The sequence below is a fragment of the Astyanax mexicanus genome, chromosome 1 (assembly GCF_023375975.1).
Source record: "Astyanax mexicanus isolate ESR-SI-001 chromosome 1, AstMex3_surface, whole genome shotgun sequence".
Taxonomy (NCBI): Eukaryota; Metazoa; Chordata; class Actinopteri; order Characiformes; family Acestrorhamphidae; genus Astyanax; species Astyanax mexicanus.
Genome location: NC_064408.1, coordinates 41,511,586 through 41,534,258, shown reverse-complemented (window position 1 = coordinate 41,534,258; position 22,673 = coordinate 41,511,586). Strand labels below are relative to the sequence as shown.

At 36.8% G+C, this 22,673-nt stretch overlaps 1 protein-coding gene, 1 non-coding gene and 1 pseudogene across 24 annotated transcripts in view; 1 reads left to right on the top strand and 2 right to left on the bottom strand.

The window, feature by feature from the left end:
- Positions 1–1,771, top strand: part of epb41l2 (erythrocyte membrane protein band 4.1 like 2) — a 135,762-nt gene extending 133,991 nt beyond the window's left edge. For all 23 annotated transcript variants that reach the window (XM_049478882.1, XM_049478966.1, XM_049478965.1 and 20 more), the window contains one exon: positions 479–1,771. Coding sequence is in view for 1 of the 23 variants with exons in the window: in XM_049478899.1 (XP_049334856.1) it covers positions 479–484 (6 nt within the window). In the remaining 22 variants the exon portion in view is untranslated. The remainder of the gene's footprint in view (positions 1–478) is intronic.
- LOC103040805 (uncharacterized) lies at positions 745–8,131 on the bottom strand. The gene is made up of 2 exons (XR_002648645.2): positions 7,497–8,131; positions 745–3,561 (listed from the first exon to the last, which is right to left on the bottom strand). It is a non-coding gene; the product is annotated as an uncharacterized LOC103040805 (transcript).
- Positions 8,132–10,433: 2,302 nt separating this feature from the next.
- LOC103046630 (uncharacterized) lies at positions 10,434–22,587 on the bottom strand (annotated as a pseudogene).
- Between the last annotated feature and the right edge of the window lie 86 nt (positions 22,588–22,673).

Genomic DNA, 22,673 nt, shown 5'->3' with positions numbered 1-22,673 from the left:
ACTTGCTTTTATCACAGACACGTCTGTATTTTGTAAAAGGCTCGAATTTTGAGGGATTGTTCTTAATGATGCACCGTCATGCTCTTATGTTTTTTTTTTTTGAGCTTTGGTTCTTCTCACTGGTTCCTTATACTACATGTCATGGATTACCTTAGTGCTCCATATTATTTAAGTGAAATTAATCAGTGAATGTAACTTTCACCACCAATAATGAGCGTGACCAAGTATTGTGCGTGCATGAGTACACTTGAGTAACAGAAAAGGCAAATGTTACAGAAAATGTCACCTCCTGTTATGATAACTCATGATATTGGGTATATTTTGCTGCCATACAACAGATGTGTAACAGAAGTATGCTTCAAAAGGAATAAACAAAACAACAAACTGGATGAAATGCTTTTGGGGCAGGACTAATGGTTAGTAAGTAGCAATTGGCCAAAAAATAACTTTTTTTTTTCTCTTCCTTTGTATTTTCCAGAGCTGAAGCCTGTAAGGTTCGTCTTTCGCCTCATTCGGATGGACCTCTTCCCTCCGTTCTCTGTATGAGTAAACGAGTGTTTGTCTCTCGGGATGGAGGACAAGAGAAGACCTCAGTGATGACAGCGCTTCGGACACCCGCATTTGTTATCGTTCAAGAAACAGAACCACTTAGCTAACTTTTTTTTGTAGCGTGTTTATTATTGATGTTTTTATCCCCCAGAAAGTTGTCCGATGTTTATTAAGAACAGATAGCGTTTGCTCTACAATTCTTTTTTTTTTTTTATTATTGTTATAGCAGTGATTCACATTCCTAGCACGTTCAGAGGGGGACAGATCTGGAGAGGGTAAGCTTAAAAAGATGAATTTTACAATCCAGTCATAGGGGATTTCTATTAGCTATGAATGAACACTTTGTAAAATAAAATAAAATAAAAACTAGGTGGGCGGTCTATTTACATGCATATTAAAAATGATTTATGATCTCTGAGCATTTTGTAAGGGGATAGGGAGGGTTTAATGTTGGTCAGGAGAAGGGGCTCGACTTCAGATTAACGTATTCATAATCTCTTCTTAAGGGACCAGCTTGAGACTCGGAGGCACGGTTTTTATTTCCTCTACTCGCACAACAGTGCCAATCCTTCCTCTATGCAGTCAAACAAACAAACAAACACACAAACATTCCACCACTGGGAGGTGCACTTTGTCTACCTCTTTTAGGGAAAATATGTAATAAAAACTCCATTAAAAAATCCAGAAAAAAAAGAAAAATTCTTAAAACTCTGGGCAGCTTTTTAACACATTTTGCTTTTCCTACACAAATTTCTGATACCAATAATCAAAAGATTATTTTCTCTGATATTTTAATGAATTCTGTCTTGTGTGTAAACAGATCATTTTAGACCTTTTTTGAATGATCTAGGTTTGTTTTCCCCCCTTTTAAATATTTTTAATATATTCTGATCTTTTTTTTTTTTTGATGAAAAGCAAAAGAAAAAATGGATTTGCCACAGTGGGATTATTGTACATGTAGATAAATCAATGAAGCTCCTCCCTCTCTGGCCTGGTACCAGTGCTATCTTGCTCTCTCTCATACTATCTCTCTTGTATTCTTGCTTTTATTTCTCTAAATAGCCCCCCTTCTATTTGCCGCTAACCAGAGGCGCCAATCGCACCCCTTCGTTTTTAGCAGCTTGAGTAATTGTGTAATTGTGTTTTTGGCCCCGCCCACCTACCATCACCTCCTGTCCTCTTTGTGTAACACTGTTTAAATAAAAGTTTGTTTATTCTCTAATTATTGTCTCATTTGTATTTTTTCCATCAATACTCCAGTTTCTGCTTTTGTTGCCTGCTAACATTTGCCTACAAATATTTGAATTTAATTGATATTCAATATTTGAATTCAAGCTGCCGGAGCCCTGAGAGAGCACAATTGGCCTTGCTCTCTCTGGGTGGGTAGATGGTGCTCTTTCCCCTCATCACTCCAAAGGGTGATGTCAACCAGCACAAGTCGTCTGTGAGCTGATGTATCACAACTGAGGCGCTGAGCTTTCCTCCGAGTGCGCTGTGATGCTAAAAAGAGGTGGTGTCTGACTTCACATATAACCCTCCTTGTGTTGTGGCATCACTAGTGATGGGGGGATATACAGCTGACGCACAGCTGAATTGGTGGAACAGTCTTAAGAGACGAGGCATAATATCAGGCTCACAAGAACGAGAGATTTTAACAATGTGTTTTATTCGTTTCAAATAAAAAATAGACAAAATGCAATACTGCATCTTTTTACTCAAATGATAAAATATAATTTATCATAAGCAGTAAAAGACGGATCAGTATGCAACTTCCCTCCTGCATGATCTCACAATACTGTCAATCCCCCCAGTGAGGGTTCAGTATTCAACTGAATAATAATACAGACCTTGCAAACTATGACCAAATCTCACCATGCTGCCACAACATAACAAAATATTGTTTCTATACAGTTTTACAAATTGGCCTTTTTGTCCCTTTAAAAAGAAGTACAATAATCTAAATCCTTCTTTTAAACACTTAAAAAACGTAATGTGCAATTTTGGATCTGAAGTTTCGCAAGTGTAACATGTTTAATGCAACAGGCCACACATTTCTGCATGGAGATGTAAATGTTCCTAATGCTGTCCTGCGATAATCCATCCCATGCATCATGAACATTTTATCACACACATTTTAATCGAGGGTGGGTCTGGAGATGCTCCTGACATTGGTATAGTATTGTATCTGTGTCTTCAAGACAAGCTCTTGGGATAGCAGCAGTATGTGGATGAGCTGTTGGAAGAGCTAACCAGAATGTGCATTCAGAAAAGGTTGGACCACCAGTGATGGGAGTAACGGCATGGAATTAAACAATGTTACTACTTTTTTCTATTACTTTTTTCAGTAACAAGTAATCTAACTAATTATTCTGACTGTAACTATAATGGCCACTCAATTAACTTTTTTTATTATTATTTATTATTATTATTTTTATTATTATTTATTATTAATTAATTTTTTTTTTTTTTTTTTTTTTTTTTTTTTTTTTAACTTGGCGGATACAGACAAAGGAGCAAGTGTGCGTGTGACAGTGTTCTCAAGTCCCACCCACCCCGGTGGACAACTGAAGAAGAGCAGCATGCATCCATTCACACGATTTCATTTATGGATCCATAAAAATGGTCCAAAACGGTCATTACTGTTAATGTATTCAGGTCCTGACCATGCTTATTGTAAACCAATACCAGCATCTCTGACCACATATGAAGCCAAACACCTGACTTCCAGGTCTGCAGAGTCCCTTCAAGAGTACTTGGTGTTGAAATGTGTCCAGATATGCTCCATATAAATGCATGTAGTCTCTCTCTCAGAGGTGTCCAGTCCTGGTCCTGCTGATCTGCCATGCTATAGAGTTCATCTCATCCTGAAGGCGGATTTCTTCTCAGCATCTCTGTGCCAGTGTGTGTGTCTGTGAACATGGGTGTGTTTGTGACTGTGTGTGTGTTTGGGCTTGAAGAGCAGTTGCTGTGCTGCCTCCCGCAGGTCTGGAGCCTCAGACAGTTCCATCTCCACTGAAAGAGAGAAATAAATGTTATTAATAAAAAAAATAAACAAAAAATAGTTTGCTTGTGTTTTTGCGTCTCATAAACACCTCTCCCTCGCTCTCTCTCCTTCCTACTGCTTCTCTCCTTATTTTTTTTTTGTTGTAAGCCCTTTCCAGTGCACTTTTACCCCATGTATTTAAAACATAATTTAACAGAAAAGTGATCAGTGTGAATGTAAGCGACTGACAAAATTCTGGTGAAGTTGAGGCCGCATTTTTTTTTCCAGGATCGGCAGTACAATTCCTGGGAAAGTACCAGGATGATCATGTTTGAACAGGAGCCGATACATTTGCAAAACATTAGAAACATTTTAATATCTGTATCGCAACCAGGAGATTTAGAGTTTAGACACATCTCTTCTGATTTAATGTGTTATGATTTCTTTCTCTTTTTTTACAGTAGAAATGTAATATTAAAGATAATAAATCTATACAGAAACACATGGAATTATTTAGTAACCAAAGTGTTAAATAAATAAATAAATAAATAAAAACATTCTTCCAAGCACCACATTTATCTTTGAGGTCAGATCTGCACACTGTTGGTATTTTAATCTCAGTGTCTTCATGAGGTAGAGTCAACTGGAAGAGTTTTCTCAGCATCTTGAAGGAGTTTCTTTTCCTTCACGCTGTGAAGCTCCAGTTTATCTCAAATCACCCATTTCAGTTGGGTTTAGATCAGGGGATTGTGAAGGACAAACACTTTCTTTACTGTTTACTGCATAATTCCAAATGTGTCCATTAATTATTTGTATGTATTTAATAGTTATCCACAATAAAAAATACATTTAATAAAGAAAAACATTTTCACTGCTGCTATAGGTTCACCAATAGAAGTGTATTGGTATGCACCACCAATAAAAGATCACTACCATAAGAAATGAACCATAGACCATTAGTAGCAAAATCAAACTACCATTAGGAATGAGTCACTGTTAGTTCCCCACTAATAAAAGGGAAAAAACATTAAAAGCATACAACACTAGTTCACCACCATTGAAAAGTGCACCACCATTAGTGGTGTATCACCAATGAAAGGGGGGTTCTAGCTTGTGGGAGTAACTGTAAATGACTACATAATTGAGATCATTAGAAAAAAAAGCACTAAAACACAGTCATCACCTTTAGATCAGAGTGTGTGTAAATGTGAATGTAAATCCTGTAACCCTGAGAGAAAAATCCAGAAGCTGCTGTACATTCATCATGAGACCATGAGATCCTTCTCAGCTGACTTTAACTGTGAATATAACACAGTGGATAAACACTATTTTTCATGGTGGAAGTGTAAATGACAGTCTGGACCTGGTTTATTCTGTTCTGTTCTCTGTATCTCAGAGGTTCAAAAGAACTGATGGACTTTTGGATTTTACAAGAGTGAACCCCCTATTATCATTTTACATTCACACACTTGCATTAAAGCACATTTTCACACACACTCACACTGCAGCTGATTTGGAATCACACACAAGAGCTTATAATCTGCCCTAAATATTTATAAATACTCAAGTCTTATGCTGCAGCAAAGACTGAACACACTGAGCTCATTCATTAAAATTCATTAACATTCTTTAATTTGGAGTTTTGGTGATAAGAGCACCTAAATGGCCTGCATTACTCTACTTAATATTTTATGTGGAACTTACATTTTATAGTATTTAGAGGTATCTAAAAATATTAAAAATATATATATATATATATATATATATTTATGCTGTGTTTCCCTGAGTAAGCAAGAGTATTTAAAGCACAGGGTGCTGGATTTTTATTAGTTCTCAGAATTCAAAAAGCTTCATCAGGGGGATTTCAATAAAGACCCTCTAACTCTGGAATAATCTTCCAGAAAATATTTAAGACTGAGACACAATCTTTACCTTTAAGGGCACACAAAAAGCCCTTATTTTTGCTGACTCTGCCCTTAGCACAGATTTGAAAAAGGAAAAATTGAAGGGTGTTTGGGAAGGGGCACTGGGTGATGTATGGGTTTAGAGGTGGGGCAGGAGGGAAAGCTGATTGGCTGAGCAGCAGCAGTGTGCCTCTGATAGCAGTAAGACCTAGATTGTTGGATTGGTATGTTTTATTACTTCAAAGGAACACATTTCAGCTATTAATGAAAAAAATGTTTGAAGGTTTAGTGGCTCTTTACTGACTTGCATAGTTTCGCATTTGGTAATTAATATTTCCCCTTAGATTAAGGTTGCAAATCCAGAGGTTTACACACTAAGGGAATTGTGGTAAACTGAGATGCTTAAACTTAAACATCATTTTTCCGGTGGGTGGATGGAAGAGTGGGTGGATGCCATGGTCTCAGGATGCCTCTGTGTCTATGTTACCTTCTGGCTCTCTCCCTTCAGTTAGGCTGTAATCTGTTCAAATGCTCTGTACTTCTTAAATCCAATCAGCACTAATTACATCTTTTTATCTTGCCCTAGTTAACGACTGCCCATCTGCCTGGCCTCACACTGATTGTTGTAATCAAGCGATGGGATTATACATAAATAGTTCAGGTTTGGGGGCTTGTTAAATATTATCTGAGAGCTTAAATCTCTTGAGGTAAACAAACTTTTGCATGGTGCGACTGACTTTTTATTTTTCTCTTTCTCTTTATGCATTTTAGAGATTAGGTCATCTTCTCCTTTATTAACTATTCTTAGTTACAGACATTTCACAGACAGTTGACAGAAAGTAAGGAATTAAACATGAGTGATTTTTTTTTAAATAAAAATTTGCAATGTCATAATTGGCTCTAACTTACCATAAAACCACATGTTGGCAATCATGATATATCTGCTTAAATATGTTAATCTAGTTATATTCTATTTTTTTTTTCGCATTTCCCAAAAAATAAGTGGGTCACACAGTGGAATTACAACTTGCTTTACTTCACAGATTTTTCTTCCTCTAATCTTTTCAGTGTGATGTTAGTTTGAAAAAATAGTGACACACCCCTGGTGACCACTTTTTAAAAATATTAATTTGTTTTTATGTCGTATAAGTTAATATTTTATATATTTCAGAGTCATGCGTGAAGATTACTGCAGTTAAAACGTTATTTACATCAAAAGATCCCATAAGATACCTTTAAATTCAGTAAGCAGCTCTTTTTAGTTTTTTCTTCAGATGTAACATAAATAACACGCATAACTATTGCTAACATTTTATTCTAGAAATCAGGTCAAAACTCCTTATATAGAACATAAATTAATGCATTTGAATTGTGAAATAATCTATAGAAGTAAAAGTTACTATGCTATATAAAGTATAAAGGACTATTTTAGTTTTATCTCTAGTATTAATCCAGCATGCATACATTCTGTTAATAAGGTCAGATGAAAGAACACACATTCACACTCTGTCCTGTAGTGATGCTCTCAGGATGTTTAGTAGGTTTTATTTCAATGTGGGACTTAATGTGTTAAAGCGAAGGACAGAATATAGTGAGGAACTTTACACATCTTTTAAATTTTGGGATATGATCACCTCTGTGTTGCTTGGAATTATAAATAATTGACAAAAAAACAAATATTGCTAAACTGATGCCACAAGAAAGATTCATTTTTAAAGGACATCTTGTTTTATTTTAAAAGCTGAATAAATTGAAATCCCAAAATGTTTTGCAAGTGGAGTATATCTGTAAAGGCTAGGCCCAATATAAAATCCTCTCTATCAGTACAGCTGAGACAGGCTGAGGAAGTGTACAGAATAACACAGTAAAAGTGTTTTTGTCTACTTTATTTTTCTTCCCAAGGTAGTTTAGTAAAACATGGAAGTTCAGATAAACATGGAATAATTATTGTGTGATCAAAAGTAATCTACAGAACTCTATGGATGAGAGAAGTTAGGGTGGAAATGCTGTAATTTTCAGGTTTCCGTTGATGTGAGTATTGGTTTAAAATGCTGCTGTACCTTCCTGTAGTTTACGGTTCAGGTGAAGAATCAGCAGCAGAAGCAGGAGAGTGACCGGCAGGAAGACTCCTCCACACAGGAACCAGCCAGGAACGTTCTTCAGGAACACACTCAGAGAAGACATGGCTCTCTCACACAAACACACTCAACTAGCTACTGCATTGTTTTGTGTTTTCTCTCTTTCTCTGTGTGTGTGTGTGTGTTTGTGCTGGACTTTGGGCTCAGTTTGAGTAACCCATGATGACCAAAGCAGATTTAGTGCTTTTGGTTAATCACTCACTCACCCTGCTGCTCCAGACTTCACTTCCTAACCTGTGGAGCAGATTGTGTGGACGTGCTATTACATATATAAGATTTATTATTACAGATTTTACAGTCAAGTGACTCTATTCTTCATTTTGGATATATTCAAACATGGGGACGTTGACTTTCATTTGAACAGTATTGCGAGATGGAGCTTATATACTGTTTTTTTTTTTCTTTCGGACTAAAAAGCGCACTGAATTACAATAAACGGCTATTTTCTGGACTATTTTTATACATAAAGTGCACTGGATTATAAAACACATTATGCAATACTAGTAAGGAAGAGGGTTGTCGCCATGTTTTCCTTCTAATTCAGCAGGACCTAACCTAACCCTCAGGGCCGCTGCTAAGGTTTTGGAGGCCCTAAGCATAACTGGTCAGGGAGCAGTCTTCAAACTACACTACTACTATTTGCAAACGTGCCACGTGCCTTGCAATACCCAGATTAGTTTCTAGTTAAGCGTTTAAAGCTACCAAATCAGCAAAGCCAACGTATCTAGCTCAGGCAACACCACTGAACATGAAGTAATCAAAACTATTTAAACCTTTATCATCGAAGTTACTCACCAGAAAGGGATGCATGGGCCTCATCTTTCTGCTTCTTTTTCTTCTTCTCAGCTCCAGACTCAAACCGTCGCTTCATAGTTGAATTACCATTTAGTAGCAACTTCGCGCGGTGAACTTGTCTCCTGCCAAACTCAAGTAGCGTTGCTACTTTAGTTAGGACTAAGGTTGCCAGATAAGTTACGATTTTTCATCCTATTTGTTTATTTTATTTTAAGTTTTTAACTTACACAAATATTGCACTGGACAAGTTTTTGTATAGAATGGCCACATACACTTTAAAAATGGTTAAACATGCACAAGATTTAGCGCCTCCATGCATTTTTTGATTATTTATTTGACTGGAAAATGTCACATCTGGCAACAACCAACAGAGCAAACCGAGCCGTGCCATTTCAGGCAATAGGGGTGGGGGCATTATATTATGCACAAAAATAATAACGTGCCGCTTTTAAGTAGTAGAGTAGGTGCCCCATGCAATGTTTAAAGACAAAAAAGATGAGCGTATCATAAATAATTCACATTGGGTTTTAAATTTAATAATGTCATAATTTCAACACATTTCATTCTCAGTCAATTTGGCTCCCTGCAACTGCAAAATGGTTGAGGCCCAACGCTGGCTGCGTTGTCTGCGTATGCAGAGCGGCGGCCCTGCTAACCCTAACCTCGCTGCTGGGGGCGAGACTGTAAAGCTAAGCTAAGTTACATAAACAAAACTGTAATTCTTGAAGAAAAAAAAAAAAACATTTTCTTTAAAAGTTAAATGAGTGCTGGATATTAATCTACAAAGATTTATCCCCTGAAAACTGTTTATTTGGGTGCTACCATTTATTTACAGAAAGCTTAGATTTCCAGATTTCCACTAAAGCTGGATGCACCAATATTATTCACTGGCAGCTAACTGCTAGCGCTAGCCCGACAGCACTACACTGAGGAACCCTGAGTGTTCCAGTAAGCCAGGGTGATATTAACTTGCAGTTCGTCCCACATAGCTTGTTTTAACACGGTAAACATGCAGACTACAGTCTAAACTCACCTCTGAACAGCAAAAGAGCTGGCACTTAGTGCAGTTAGCAGCTAATGCTAATACTGCTGAAGAACTAAACTGAAACTTCTGTATAACTCTGTACTTCAGCAGAGTGGCTTTGATGCTACTTACAACCTGACTGTTAAATTCATACATAAGGTGCACCGGATTATAAGGCTTACTGACAATTTTTGGGAAGATTAAAGGGTTTTAAATGTGCCTTATAATGCGAAAAATTATATAATTGAACACATAAAACTGAAGAAATTACAGTTAAATATTGTAAAATGTTAAAAAATGTAATTACCAAAAAACATGAATTCCTTGTGAGAAAAAAAGGACAACCCCACATTTATTTATTTTTTTATGTCTAAAATTAGAACCAGATGCTGAAGAACGTCAGCTGCAAATCATCAAATCATTGATAAAGAGGACACTGATGTAGTCTGTCTAATATGAAGTTAAACATTAGGCATTATTTAGATTTTCAGTATGTTCCTGAAAGATGATGTAACATTAAAAAAATGCAAAAAATATAAATTAATGGACAAAGATATATATAAAGCCTTTTTGGGTGTGGGACAAACTGCATTGCTAATATATATATATATATATATATATATATATATATATATATATATATATATATATATATATATATATATATATACATAACAATATATATAGAGTAATAATGTTTAATTTAGTAATTATTTCGAATTACAAAATAATTATAAATTAATCAAATAATTCCAGTCACAGTGCATGAATAATTTACTCACTAATTTAGCTGAAAGGGGAAGAGTTCACCCAAAAACCTCAAAAAGAGAGCAGCCGATGTTCAAGTAAGCTGTATTATTATAGTATATTTATTAAGAATTATAAAGTTGTTAAAGAAATAACACATACAACATGTAGCTGCACTTTTTTTACACACAGAAACTGTTAGCTAAATGTCTGAGCTAAATCTTAGCTAGTGTAAATGCTAGCACAACAACAGCTGGCAGGATAAAAAAGCACAGAAGAGACACACACACGTATTTAGAGGAAACATTTGTTTAATTTACTGTTTAAAGTTTTTAATATTATGTTATGTTTTTAATTATTTCTGACTTAGCTCCTAGGCAAAAGTGATGCTAATCAATGTAGCTAAATGCATTAATAAGAAGCGGTGTCCACACACATTTGGACATGAAGAGTATATACTGTATTTACAGTCAACACACATTAGCGAAATATTAATGACCCTATATTGCACATTTAAGCAAAAACTACAGTAAGCAGTGATTTAATCAAACATTATTCACACCATTTTACAGAGGTTATGCCAACCCAGGAGGGCAACAATAAAAACAAACATATGTTATGTGTCTAAATTACTGAGGCACATTTATACCAGCAGACTCTTGTACACTTTAAACCAACAATTAGTTTAAACTAAAATAAATGTATCTGTTGTTTGTATTAATTCCACACGTTACTCTAATTGAAAGTAAATATATTTGTGGTCATTTCAACATTTTTTAATTTGATTTTGACTTTTAATTTATTAGTTTTATGTATTATGAGTTTAATTTATTACTAGTGGCAACTTCTTTTCCATTGGTTCCTGGCCCAAACGATTTGCATGATGGATGTGTTCCCCTCACTGATGCCAAATGTCAGTATTTAGTCATTCTTTTGGTACATAACTAATATAAATCCATTAAAGATTAAAACTAGATTAACTAGAATTAAATAAATTTGTACTGTAATTTAAACTGAAAAATTATGTTTTTTTCAATGAGATCCAATGTTCCCTTAGCATTAATTTTGTGTTTTCAGTAAATACTCCTGAACTGTAATACTGTAATAAAAAAGAAGCTAAACAAAGGTTCCATCTTGTCTTTGAACATTTCAATTAAATAGTTAAATGAAATCATTTATTCACTTGACTGTTAAATGTGAAGTAAAATATTGTAATTTTAATTACAAAGAAAAACATTAATTAAATGAAGCTGCAATTTAGATAATAACTTTATTTACTAATACTATAATAACTCTAATTATTTAAGTATATAAAATTATTCAGGTATACATTGCAGCACAGCAGATCACAACTTCATGAGCACACCAGGAATTATCAATCAGCAAAGCATTACATGCTGAATGAGCTTTATTAATGCAGCTTTATTTACTGGCATTATTTGCTTTTTTTACTTTTAGAGGAAGCAACCCTAGAACCTCTCTTGTGTTTTAAGGCGGGGGCAGGGTTTGTCTTATTCTCGAGACTGGGGGGTACAGCGTTCACTGATGGCGGACAAACGCTCTTAACTATATTCACATTTTCCAGCTGTTTTTTTCACAGAATTATACTCTACCTCCCAGGCTTCCTTTGAAAGGCTGGTGGGATCCGACTCCAGGAACTTGTAAGCTCCTTCAATCTGCTGCTTGAAGATGTTAGTTGCTTCACCACAGAAGCAACCAAAGCTCCTCCAGACCTGTGAAAAATAAACAAAACAAAATAACAAAATTGAGAAACTGTTGCTTTTCTGACTTAATGTGCATTGCATTTTTTTGATGCGCTACAGTCAATAAAATTTAAAAGTTAAGCTTCGAAAATTGCAGTATTTTGCTAATTACAATATGTCGCCTGATTCTGTTTTGGCACAAGTTGAAAATACTAGTATTTATTTTTTTTGTTCCATTCAGGTTAATTGTTGCCTGAAGATGATGATATGGTATTCGTCTGAAATTAAGAGGTGTGGAATTTTAGGTCTATGCAGTTGTTTATTTATTCACTTGCTCCTCTGCTAAAATTCATTTAAATTGTACAGTTTAAAGTACTTTTTTAGGACAAGTGATATATGCAATTTATTTAGTTAATTTTGATTCATTAATCCAAGAGCATGTAATTAATTTGTTTATGTTTTAATTCTTGACCACACTAGTCTTATTATAACACACTTATAATTTGTTTTTTTATTTAATACACCAGAAAATTCACACTCCATTTAATTCATCTGTACAGTGTCTGGACACATTTTTCTTCAAGTACAGCTTGGCTTGTCCCACCGTCTCTTAGGATGCATGGAAGACAAGCATCCCGACTTTTCCATGTCCTGTTACCAAGGTGGTGGAACTAACTCCCAAACAGCAGAATCACCTGCTATCCTTTGAGTATTATTGGTTATTATAGATTATGAAAAGGGTGTTTTTTGTGTACATGTATAAAAAAAATTGCTAGCTTGTTCCCTTCAGGGATTGTAGAGTTCTCAGGCCAATATTACAGGAGCATTAAATATGGTGAAGAGACTACAGTACAGAAATAAAATCTATGACAACATATGGAGTAACAAAATTAGAAGGTGTGTGAGTTCCAAAATTCTGTACAACATCTAAAACCTATAAAAGCTTTACCTCATCTTATAGAACATAGAACACAGGTGCCATTCATTTTTACCTTCATACAGACACATGGATTTCTACTGATTCTACTAAAATGTCTGAAGCGTTAACTGCAGCTCTAATAATAAAAATACTGCTATGGTTCTATAATAATAGATATCTGAAACAGCACTGTGGCTGATTCTCGGTACAGACCTTTTTTTTTTTTATGTATTGTTTTGTTAATAGTATTACTGGCAGTGTACAGCTCTGCCCAACTGGCTGTAAATAGGCCCAAAAGTGTCCCAAAAATCACACCTATTTCAAACTAAGGCCTATACAGCTTGAACGTTAACACTATTCACTTGAGCAATGCAGTAATGACTCTGTATAGTGTTGGTTTCAGTAGAACATTCATATAATATTCACATAATCTTAATCAACAATTGAGGACAATCTGTACCAGTCATGTTTATTCTTCCAATGATGATCATCTCGCTCTATATTTTGTAACGTGTGATGCACACCATTTATATTATAACCTTTTATATAACCTATTATAACCTATTATAATTATAACCTATGTTATAATTACCTTTGTAGCTTCTTGGATGGAAGACACAAACAGTTCTTTCACTTCCGGGTCGTCAATGAGATCTTCATCAACAAAGGTTTTATCCTTGAGAACACCCAACATAGAATTCACCGTTTGCCAAAAAGACTTCAGTTGAATCAGAATATTCTGGATTTTGGAGAGACACTGCTGAACCTCTCCAAGGTGGACAGGATCAGGCACAACACCTAACAATACAACAAACAGTCAATAATCACTTCTGAACCAAAGCATAGGAAACATTACAGTTTAAAACTACCATAAAACTGATGACCAAACGGTTAACATTTCAGCTTTTCAGCTATTATTATCTGAGACACATTTCAGAAGATAACACTTTTTGTTTAAACCCAGAACTAAACAGATAAACTTAAAATAATTTAAAGTGGATACAACTTAATATTTAGTTGGATATCTTTGATCCATTTATACCACTAAACCTGTGCTTTCTTCTTTTGTGTTGCTTTTCCAGTTGCTGTTTATTTTAGGGGTTACTCCCTTCAGTTTCCTCTTTAGCAGGTACATTGCATTCTCTATAGGATTTTGACTTGGCCAGTCTAAAACCTTCCACTTCTTGCACCTGATGAACTTTGTATTTGTGGCTGCATGTTTTGAGTCATTATCTTGTTGAAGAAGAAAGATCTACCAATCCGTTTGGTTGCATTGTTCTTTAAATTGACACACAAAATGTTTCTGTAGATTTGTAAAGTTTATTACACTGCTCCCACCATGCGTGACCTCATCAATGAAGATTAATGAGCCCATCCCAGAAGAAGCCATGCATGCTCAAGCTTTAAGTTTACTTATGCTGTGTTTCACAGATAAGCTGGTAAAGGTTAATCTTTGTCTCGTCAGTCTAGAAAACTTATCTCTGTACTTCTTGGAACACTCTAGCCTAGCCTTTCTATTATTTTTGCTCATTAGTGGTTTGCTTCTTCTGGTGAAGCCTGTGTACTTTTGTTCATGAAGTCTTTTTTGAAGAGTAGACTGTTAAACTTTCACTCCTTCCCTCTGGAGTTTGCTGCTGATATCACTAACAGTTATTTTGCATCTTTTTTTAAACACTCACAATGTTTCTGACATCAAGTGCTGTGTTTTATAATTTTGTCTACCTGTTGGGCATCTGTTACTCAGTACACCAGTGACGACTTTCTTCTTCAGGATATTCAAAATGGTTGTACTGGCCATGGCAAATATTTGTGAAATGCTTTGTTTGATATTTAATCTTCTCTCAACTTCAAAGGTGGATGTTTTTCACTCATATATCTCACTATAAATGCACTGTCTGCACAGGCAAAACCCAAATCTAAAATTGAGTCAAACCCAAATATTTATGTAAAAAAGGTATTGGGGCACTGTTTCAATACTTTTGGAGGGAAGTACACATATTTATAGTATATTAGTCACATCCTTATCCATATTAAGCTCAGTAGGAGATCTTGTTTATTAGAAAGTTCCCCACTGAAAATCTTAGGGTGCCTTCACACCTGCCTTGTTTGGTCCGGACTTTCGGACTTTTCAGTTTAGCAGGTGTGAAAGGGGCCGTGGACCATGGTCCGGATCTTCTGAACCATGGTCCGGTTCAATAACAGGAAGCTGAGCAGGCGTTCCTCGGCAACGGCAGCAGAAGAAGAAAAATAACCATCTACTACTGACTGCAGCCTGCGGGAAGGTGGAGTTGGACGTCTAGCACATCCAGTCCCACCCACTTTGTCCACGCCACGCCTTCTCAATCTCGGAAGCTTGTAGTGTAAACACAGTATTTAAGCCGGATGACGCGACACATTATATTTAAAGTCCGCTAACTGCCCTGTACATTGTTTACTTCTTCTTCATCTTCTGTGTTTGTTTTATGGCAGCTTGCAATCTAAGTGCATTACCACCATCTACTGGACTGAGGTGTGATCACATTAATTAAAATTAATAATAATAATTAAAAAAAAAGAAAATTAAAGTCTAATTGCAATTTGTGTTTCTTTTATAAATTCTATGACAGCTTTAACTGTAGCCTCTGTAACTGTAAACTCAATAATTCTTCCAATGTAACTGAGTTCTTCGTTACCCTATTAAAACGTTCTCTCTCTTTAGAGTAATGTCTGCATGTAAGAAGTACGTGATTTACAGTTTCTAATTCATTACAATAAGGATACATTCCAGTCTCATGTTTTCCTATAATGTGAAGTCCACTATTTAGTCCTGTATGTCCTAACCTTAGCCTGGTGAACCAGGTTTCCTCCTGCCGTGATAGTTTTTTGAATGTTATAAAAATGCCTGCCTTTCTCCTCCTTATACCATTTGTCCTGCCAGATTTTATTAACCCCGTCTTTGATTATTGCTTTAAACTCTGATTTCATAGTTTACTTCCGTTCAGAGGCGGAGCTAAGACATGATGCTGACAAAGTGGGCGGAACTGGACGCACTGGACGTTCAACTCCGCCTTCCTCCAGGCTGCAGTCAGTACCCTCTCAAAATAACCGGAAAAGCAGGAAAAATGAGCCGTGGATACAGTTGCTTCAGGACAAGAACGTTCGTAGTCGAGTACTGTGCCTGAAGTTGCTGCTGCTGGTATAAAAAACCACAATAGCAGCTACTAACTACTATGGAGACGAAATGAATCTGTTCATTCAATTTATCCTCATCCTGGAAAGGCTTCCCGATGATTGAACCACCCGCTGAATTATCAACACGCCAACGTCAGACGCATGTCCTTCTAAAACCAATCAGCGTCAAGTTAAGGAAAACGCATTTTAATACGTAAGTGATGATGAAAGGATGTAGGAGTATCACACAAAGGTCTTTGGTGCGCTCCCTAAACTGCAGTGTGAAAACAAAAATAAGCGGACCAAATATATACAATGTAGCAAACACATGAAGCTTGGTTCGGACCACGGTCCGGACTTTCAGGTGTAAAAGCACCCTAAATTAGGTTACACTTTGTAAAACCATTTCTTCAAGAAAAAATAAATACTTACCCAGTTCAATTTTTTTCTTGGCCAACACCATCCCCTCATCAATTATCTTGAGCTGCAGAGTCCACTCCTGCTGTTTCAGAGCCGCCTTTTCTGAGTTAAGCCGATTCAGTTCGTTTTCAAGAGCCTTGGTTTTTGCAGCAACACCTGGACCAGTTGCTGAATCATAAATAGACTTAACAATGGCTCCAATGAAGGGGACCACAGCAGCAAAGATACCCAGACCTTTGTCTTTACTAGTCACCTCCCTCACATGTTTCTCCAGTTCAGAGGATTTGCTCTGAATTTGTTTCTCAAGTGTTTCAATGCTGTCAGCGATTGTTTTCTGGTTCATTTTAAGCTGCTCCAAAGCTTCCTCCATCGCTTTTATTTCTGTGTTTAGTTCTTTAGCCTTTTGTTCAGTGTCTCGCTTCTCGGTGATGATGTCACTAGTAGTTGAATTCACATCCTTGTTGTGTAGATCCTATCTAAATCAAACAAACAAACAAACACATGAAGAAAGTGTTCCTGTGCTTAGTACATTATTACACATCTGTAAAACCAATATTCTGCATTAGAGTTTTTTATCAGGCCTATTCATAAAAATCATAACTGCTGATTCTAGGTCGGACAAGCTAAATTAAACACTGGGAAAATTCAACTTTAACGTAAGACTGTTTCTCCACCTCAGTTTATACACCAATAACTACAGTGCCTCAAAACATGTAAATACCTCTTGAACGTTTTTTCACATCAAACCACAAATTTAAATGTTTTTTATTGAGATTTTATGTGAGATAAGTAATTGTGCAGTGAAAATAATAATGAAAATAAAAATTATACATATTTATGGTTTTGAACAAATACGAATCTGGAAAGTGTGTGTGAATTTGTATTCAGCCCGCCTAAGTCAATACTTTGTAGGACCACCATTCACTGCAGTTACAGCTGAAAGTCTTTTGGGGAATGTCTCTACCAGCTTTGCATATATAGAGGCTAAAAGTTTGCCCATTCCACTTTGCATAATAGCTCACACTCAGTCTGATTAGGGAGAACATTTGTGAACAGCAATTTTCTATTTTGTCACAGGTGCTCAATGGGCTGTACCTAGGCCATCTGTACCCAGCCCTCTTGTCTTGTCTTGTACATGAACATGCTTTGATCTAAACCATTCCATTGTACATCTGGCATTATGTTTAGGGTCATTGTCCTGCTGGAAGGTGAGCCTCCATCCTAGGTTTAAGTCTTTTGCAGCCTCTAACAGGTTTTCTTCCAAGATTGCCCTTTATTTAGCTCTATGTCTAATAATTTCCCCCTTCTTCACATATTTGCTGTGTTCCCCTTATCTTTCTTATGGCTTGCTCAAAATGTCTTTCTTCTTTACAGTCTTCAGTGAATGCCCAATTTGTAGACTGCAGCAATAATAGTTAAACTGCGTACAAATTCTCTCACATGACTTCTAGATCTCTGCGGCTCCTCTAGAGTGACCATTGGTCTTTTGGATGCTTCAGTTATTAGTGCTCTCTATGGCTGTGCTGTCAATTTAGGTGGACGGCCATGTCTTTGTAAGTTTGCAGCCAAGCAGTACTCCATTTTTAGGAGATGGATTGATATCAGGCTCATGCTCAGATATCAGTTGCCATCAAAAGTGACTTAATTAGTTAATAGAGTTCAGCTGTGTGTAATTTAGTCCCAGTATAAATACACCTGTTCTGTGAAGTCGGTGTCTCAGTGGTTTGTTAGAAAACACTAGGGAACAGCATCATGAAAACCAAGGAACTCACAAGACAGGTCAGAGATAAAGTTGTGGAGAAGTGTAAAGCAGGGTTAGGTTATAAAAAAATCTACCAAGCTTTAAGTATCCAAAATAATACTGTTCAGTCAATCATCTAAACATGTGTCATCATCTAAAAAGGTACTCTACAACTGCAAATCTACCAAGACATGATCGTCCACCCAAACTGACAGAGGTAAGCACTGGTCAGAGAAGCAGCCAAGAGGCCCATGGTCACTCTGGAGGAGCTGCAGAAATCCACAGCTCAGGTGGGAAAATCTGTTCACAAGACATTGTGCACTCCACAAATTTGGCTTTAATTGATGCGTGGCAAAAAGAAAAACATTGTTGAAAAAAAGACAAAAAAGGCAATTGCAGCAAACGTGAAAGTAGGTGCTGTTGTCAGATGAGACGAAGTTAATTTTTTTATCTGAATGCAAAGCCCTATGTGTGGCAGAAAGCATACACTGCTCATCACCATGAACACATGGTGGTGGTAGCATCATGTTTTGAGGATGCTTTTCTATAGTAGGGACAGGAAAGCTGGTCAAAGTTGATGGAAAGATGGATTTTCAGCATTTTATTTAATTAAAATTTTGAAAATCATGTCTCATTTTCTTTTTACTTCACAATTATATTGTACTTTGTGTTGGTCTATCACTTAAAATCTCAATTAAATACATTTACGTTTGTGGTTGTAAGTTGGCGACATGTAAAAAAGTTCAAAGGGTATGAATATTTTTACAAGCCACTGTAAATCAAATGAACAATCTCATGTGTATGAGATTACTCAACTGTTTTACTGCACATTGTTTGTGTTACCTATCAACGATCTTCTCCACCTCCTGAATAATGTCAGTGATCCATTTTCTTGCTTTTTCCAGGTACTGAATCGCCATTGTTGGCTTTTCTTTTTCCACAGCAAATATCAGTCTGGGAAACAGTGTGGAAACGAGGTTCTGACTGGTGCCCATGCACTGTTTGGGGAAAAAAATGGAAAGTATAATTTTAGGACAGTCTATAGTCTTGCTCTCAAAAGTCTTACAGCTCTTTTTAAAATCAAACATTGTCTCCTATTGGTAGAACATGAGAATGTATGCTACTGAACAGCTGTTTTATATATTGTAAAAATGTGTAATGAGACTGATACATGCAAGTTAATTGTGTACCATTTACACACAATAGCACAATATGCAACTGCATGGGAAATCTGGGATAAAATGCACATTATTTTCCAATATTCAGCAAACATACTTCATTAAAATCCATGACATTGTACTAAACAGCGTGCACCTCATGCGCTAAAAAGAAAAGTTAAATTTGTCACATCATTACTGTGTCCCCCTACCCCTAACTCATTATCAGTGTGCAGAAAAACAGGTTGATAAAAGAGTTATTTTACACTGTACAGTTGCTTTATACACAGGGAGTGATAATTACAGAGAATTAGATTAGTTAAGAATAGGTGCGCTCGACTCTTAACGGATCTCTAATTACCGTATTTTTCGGACTATAAGGCGCACCGTATTATAAGACGCACTATCAAAGAACGCCTATTTTCTGCTATTTTTCCATACATAGGGCGCATCGCATTTTAAGGCGCGTTAAGTGACACTAGAAAGGGTGCCTATATCAAAGTGAACAGGGGTGGCGCCATGTTTCCCTTCCCCCACCGGGGGTGGTCGCTTGCCGGTGGAGCGTCTCAGTATACAAATCTAACGTTAGCTCTTTCAAAGTCAAACGAGTGCTGGATATTAATCTACACAGATTCCTCTCCTGAAAACTGTTTATTTGGGTGAGTAACGTGCTTCAGTTTATTTACAGTAAGCTTAGATTTCCAGATGTCCACTAAGGCTTGCTGCACCAGCGTTAGCATAGCTATCCGCTAGCACGCTAGCTAGTCACCTAAACTAGTAAAGTTAACCCAAACTTAAACGACAGCGTTACACTGAGTAATCCTGCGTGTTCTGGTAAGACAGTGAGATATTAGCTAGCGATTCGTCCCCCGTAGCTTGTTTTAACACGGTAAACAAGCAGATTACAGGCTGATAAAACTCACCTCTGAGAGAGTTAGCGCTTAGCATCTAGCTAATGCTAGCCAGGCAAAGCAGCACAGACTTACAGGCCGATAACTCACCTCTGAACGGTGAACGCTTAGCGATTAGCATCTAACTCTAATAATACTGCTCCAGCAGTATTAAAAGTGCTAAATTTAGAAAATACTGATCTCTGAACAGTGAAAAAGCTAGCTAGCTAAGCGGTTAGCATCTAGCTAATGCTATTGCTGCTCTGCACGGAGTGTGTGTTTACTGCTCCTTACACCTGACGGGTAAAATTTAGATAATACTGATCTCTGAACAGTGAATAAGCTAGCTAATGCTATTTGCTGCTCCAGCCTCGGAGCTGCACGGCTCTGGACTCTGTAAAGCACTGAAACTCTGTATAACGCTGCACGGAGTGTGTGTTTACTGCTCCTTACAACCTGACGAGTAAAATCCATACAAAAGGCGCACCGTATTATAAGACGCACTGTCAATTTTTGTGAAAATTAAAAGTTTTTAAGTGCGCCTTATAGTCCGAAAAATACGGTATACAATATTTAAAAATGTGATACCTTCAGCAGGGTAGCCTCGGAAGATGAATAGAGTAGCCTGGTTTCAAGAGCCTGAGCTCTGATCAGCTTCTCGCATTTTGGGAATTTAGCAGAACACAAATAGGAGAGGTGGTAGAGCAGAGAGACTCGCTGAGATGATGGGAGAAGCTCCTCAATGAAGTCTGGTTTCACCAACGCCTGGGAGAGCACGAGATCTGAAATTTGGAAAACATATGTAATAACTTATTGCATACAGTATCTCCCAAAGTCCAAAAGATTTTTGGCAAAAAAATGTGTTACTGTATTTATTTTCATGGGACGACACTAAAGAAATGAGACTTAGATATAACTTAAAGTAGTCAGTGTACAGTTTGTACAGCAGTAAATATTTACTGTCCTCAACACACAGCCATTAATATCTGAACAGCTGGCAACAAACACTTGAGTTAAAATGTCCAAATTGTGCCCAAAGTGTCGATATTTTGTGTGACCAGCAGAATTATCCATCAATGCCTTAACCCCGTTGATCACAGAATTCCCCCAGAGTTTCACAGGTTGCTACTGGAGTCCTCTTCCACTCCTGCATGATGACATCACAGAGCTGGGGGATGTTAGACAGCTTGCGCTTCTCCACCTTTCGCTTCAGGATGCCCCACAGGTGCTTAATTCAGTTTAGGGACATGAGACATGAGACATGATTGGCCAGTCCATCACATTTTCATGCAGGGCCAGATTTGTTTGGATAGCTTTTTCCATAAATGAATAAAATACTCGTTTTTTTTGTCTGACAATAAAGTTCGTTTGCTAATCTGAAAAATGTAAAGCCCTATCCGGACGGGATTAGTTTCTCAGGGTGACATCTGTGAAAAATATTTTACACTTCAACTCAGTGATAAAACTCTTGCATCCAGACTGCAATTGAAGAAACAGGAGGACCAGTGAGTTTTTAGGCTTTCTCGGTCACATGACAACGCGTTCATGGAAACGCTCATCCAAAGTGTAATTACGGTGCATGGCAGTGAACAAATTGCTATTTAATTAAACGTGAGAAGACGACCCTTAAAAAAAACAGTAGATAATTCAGCCTGTAATTTTCTCAAAGGACACCTGAGAAAAACACCTACATGATCGTTCCAGACGGGAATAAAATCAAAGCGGACCCCCCATAAAAGAGAAAATTACCCCAGGACCCTCTGAAAAAACTAATCCCGTCCAGATAAGGTTTAAGAATGACAAAAAAGCAAAAACAAAAGAAATTTGTAAGATGCCAAAAATGTCTTGTTGGCACGGTGTGTGTTTCGTTTGTGTGTAGACACATACACATGTATCCTACAACTGTGTTTACATTTCTGCTAATGAAGCCAATAACATACATACCTTTGCTTTCCTCCATCTTATCTTTTGCAGGCAAGGATGTTCTAAGTTCAGATTCAGCGTTGATGTAAATTCTGTGCAGTGCAGAACGTCTGTGGACATAAAAAACTGATTAATGTTTTAGGTACGAATATCTAATGTAATATGAACCAGAGAATTAAGAGTCTCTTACCTGAACAGCTTTGTCTCCTACTTGTGGACTTTCACCAGTTGTGACACGTTTATACCCTGATCAAGTTGGATGAAAAAATACCTATGGGGGTAATGATTAAAATAAGATAAGATCATTCTTCCCAGGTCTCTAAAACTCTGAACACATTTTCTTCTTTACACACATTTTGCAGTTAAAACAGCACTTCAAATCTGCACTGAACACATTTTCCGGCATAAAACACAATAATCTGACATAAAGACACAAGTTTCAGTATCAAAACACTGCCATTTAAAATGGTACAACATGAGCTAATTGGCCAATATATGGGCCAGCTGGCATTTGAGGTTAACACCTAAATGACTAATTGTTGCCACATCAATCAGGAATAAAGCTCTATTAAAAGACTACAGGTGAGCTTCTTTTTAAAACAACAGTAGAAGACCCTGCAGAGAGAGGAA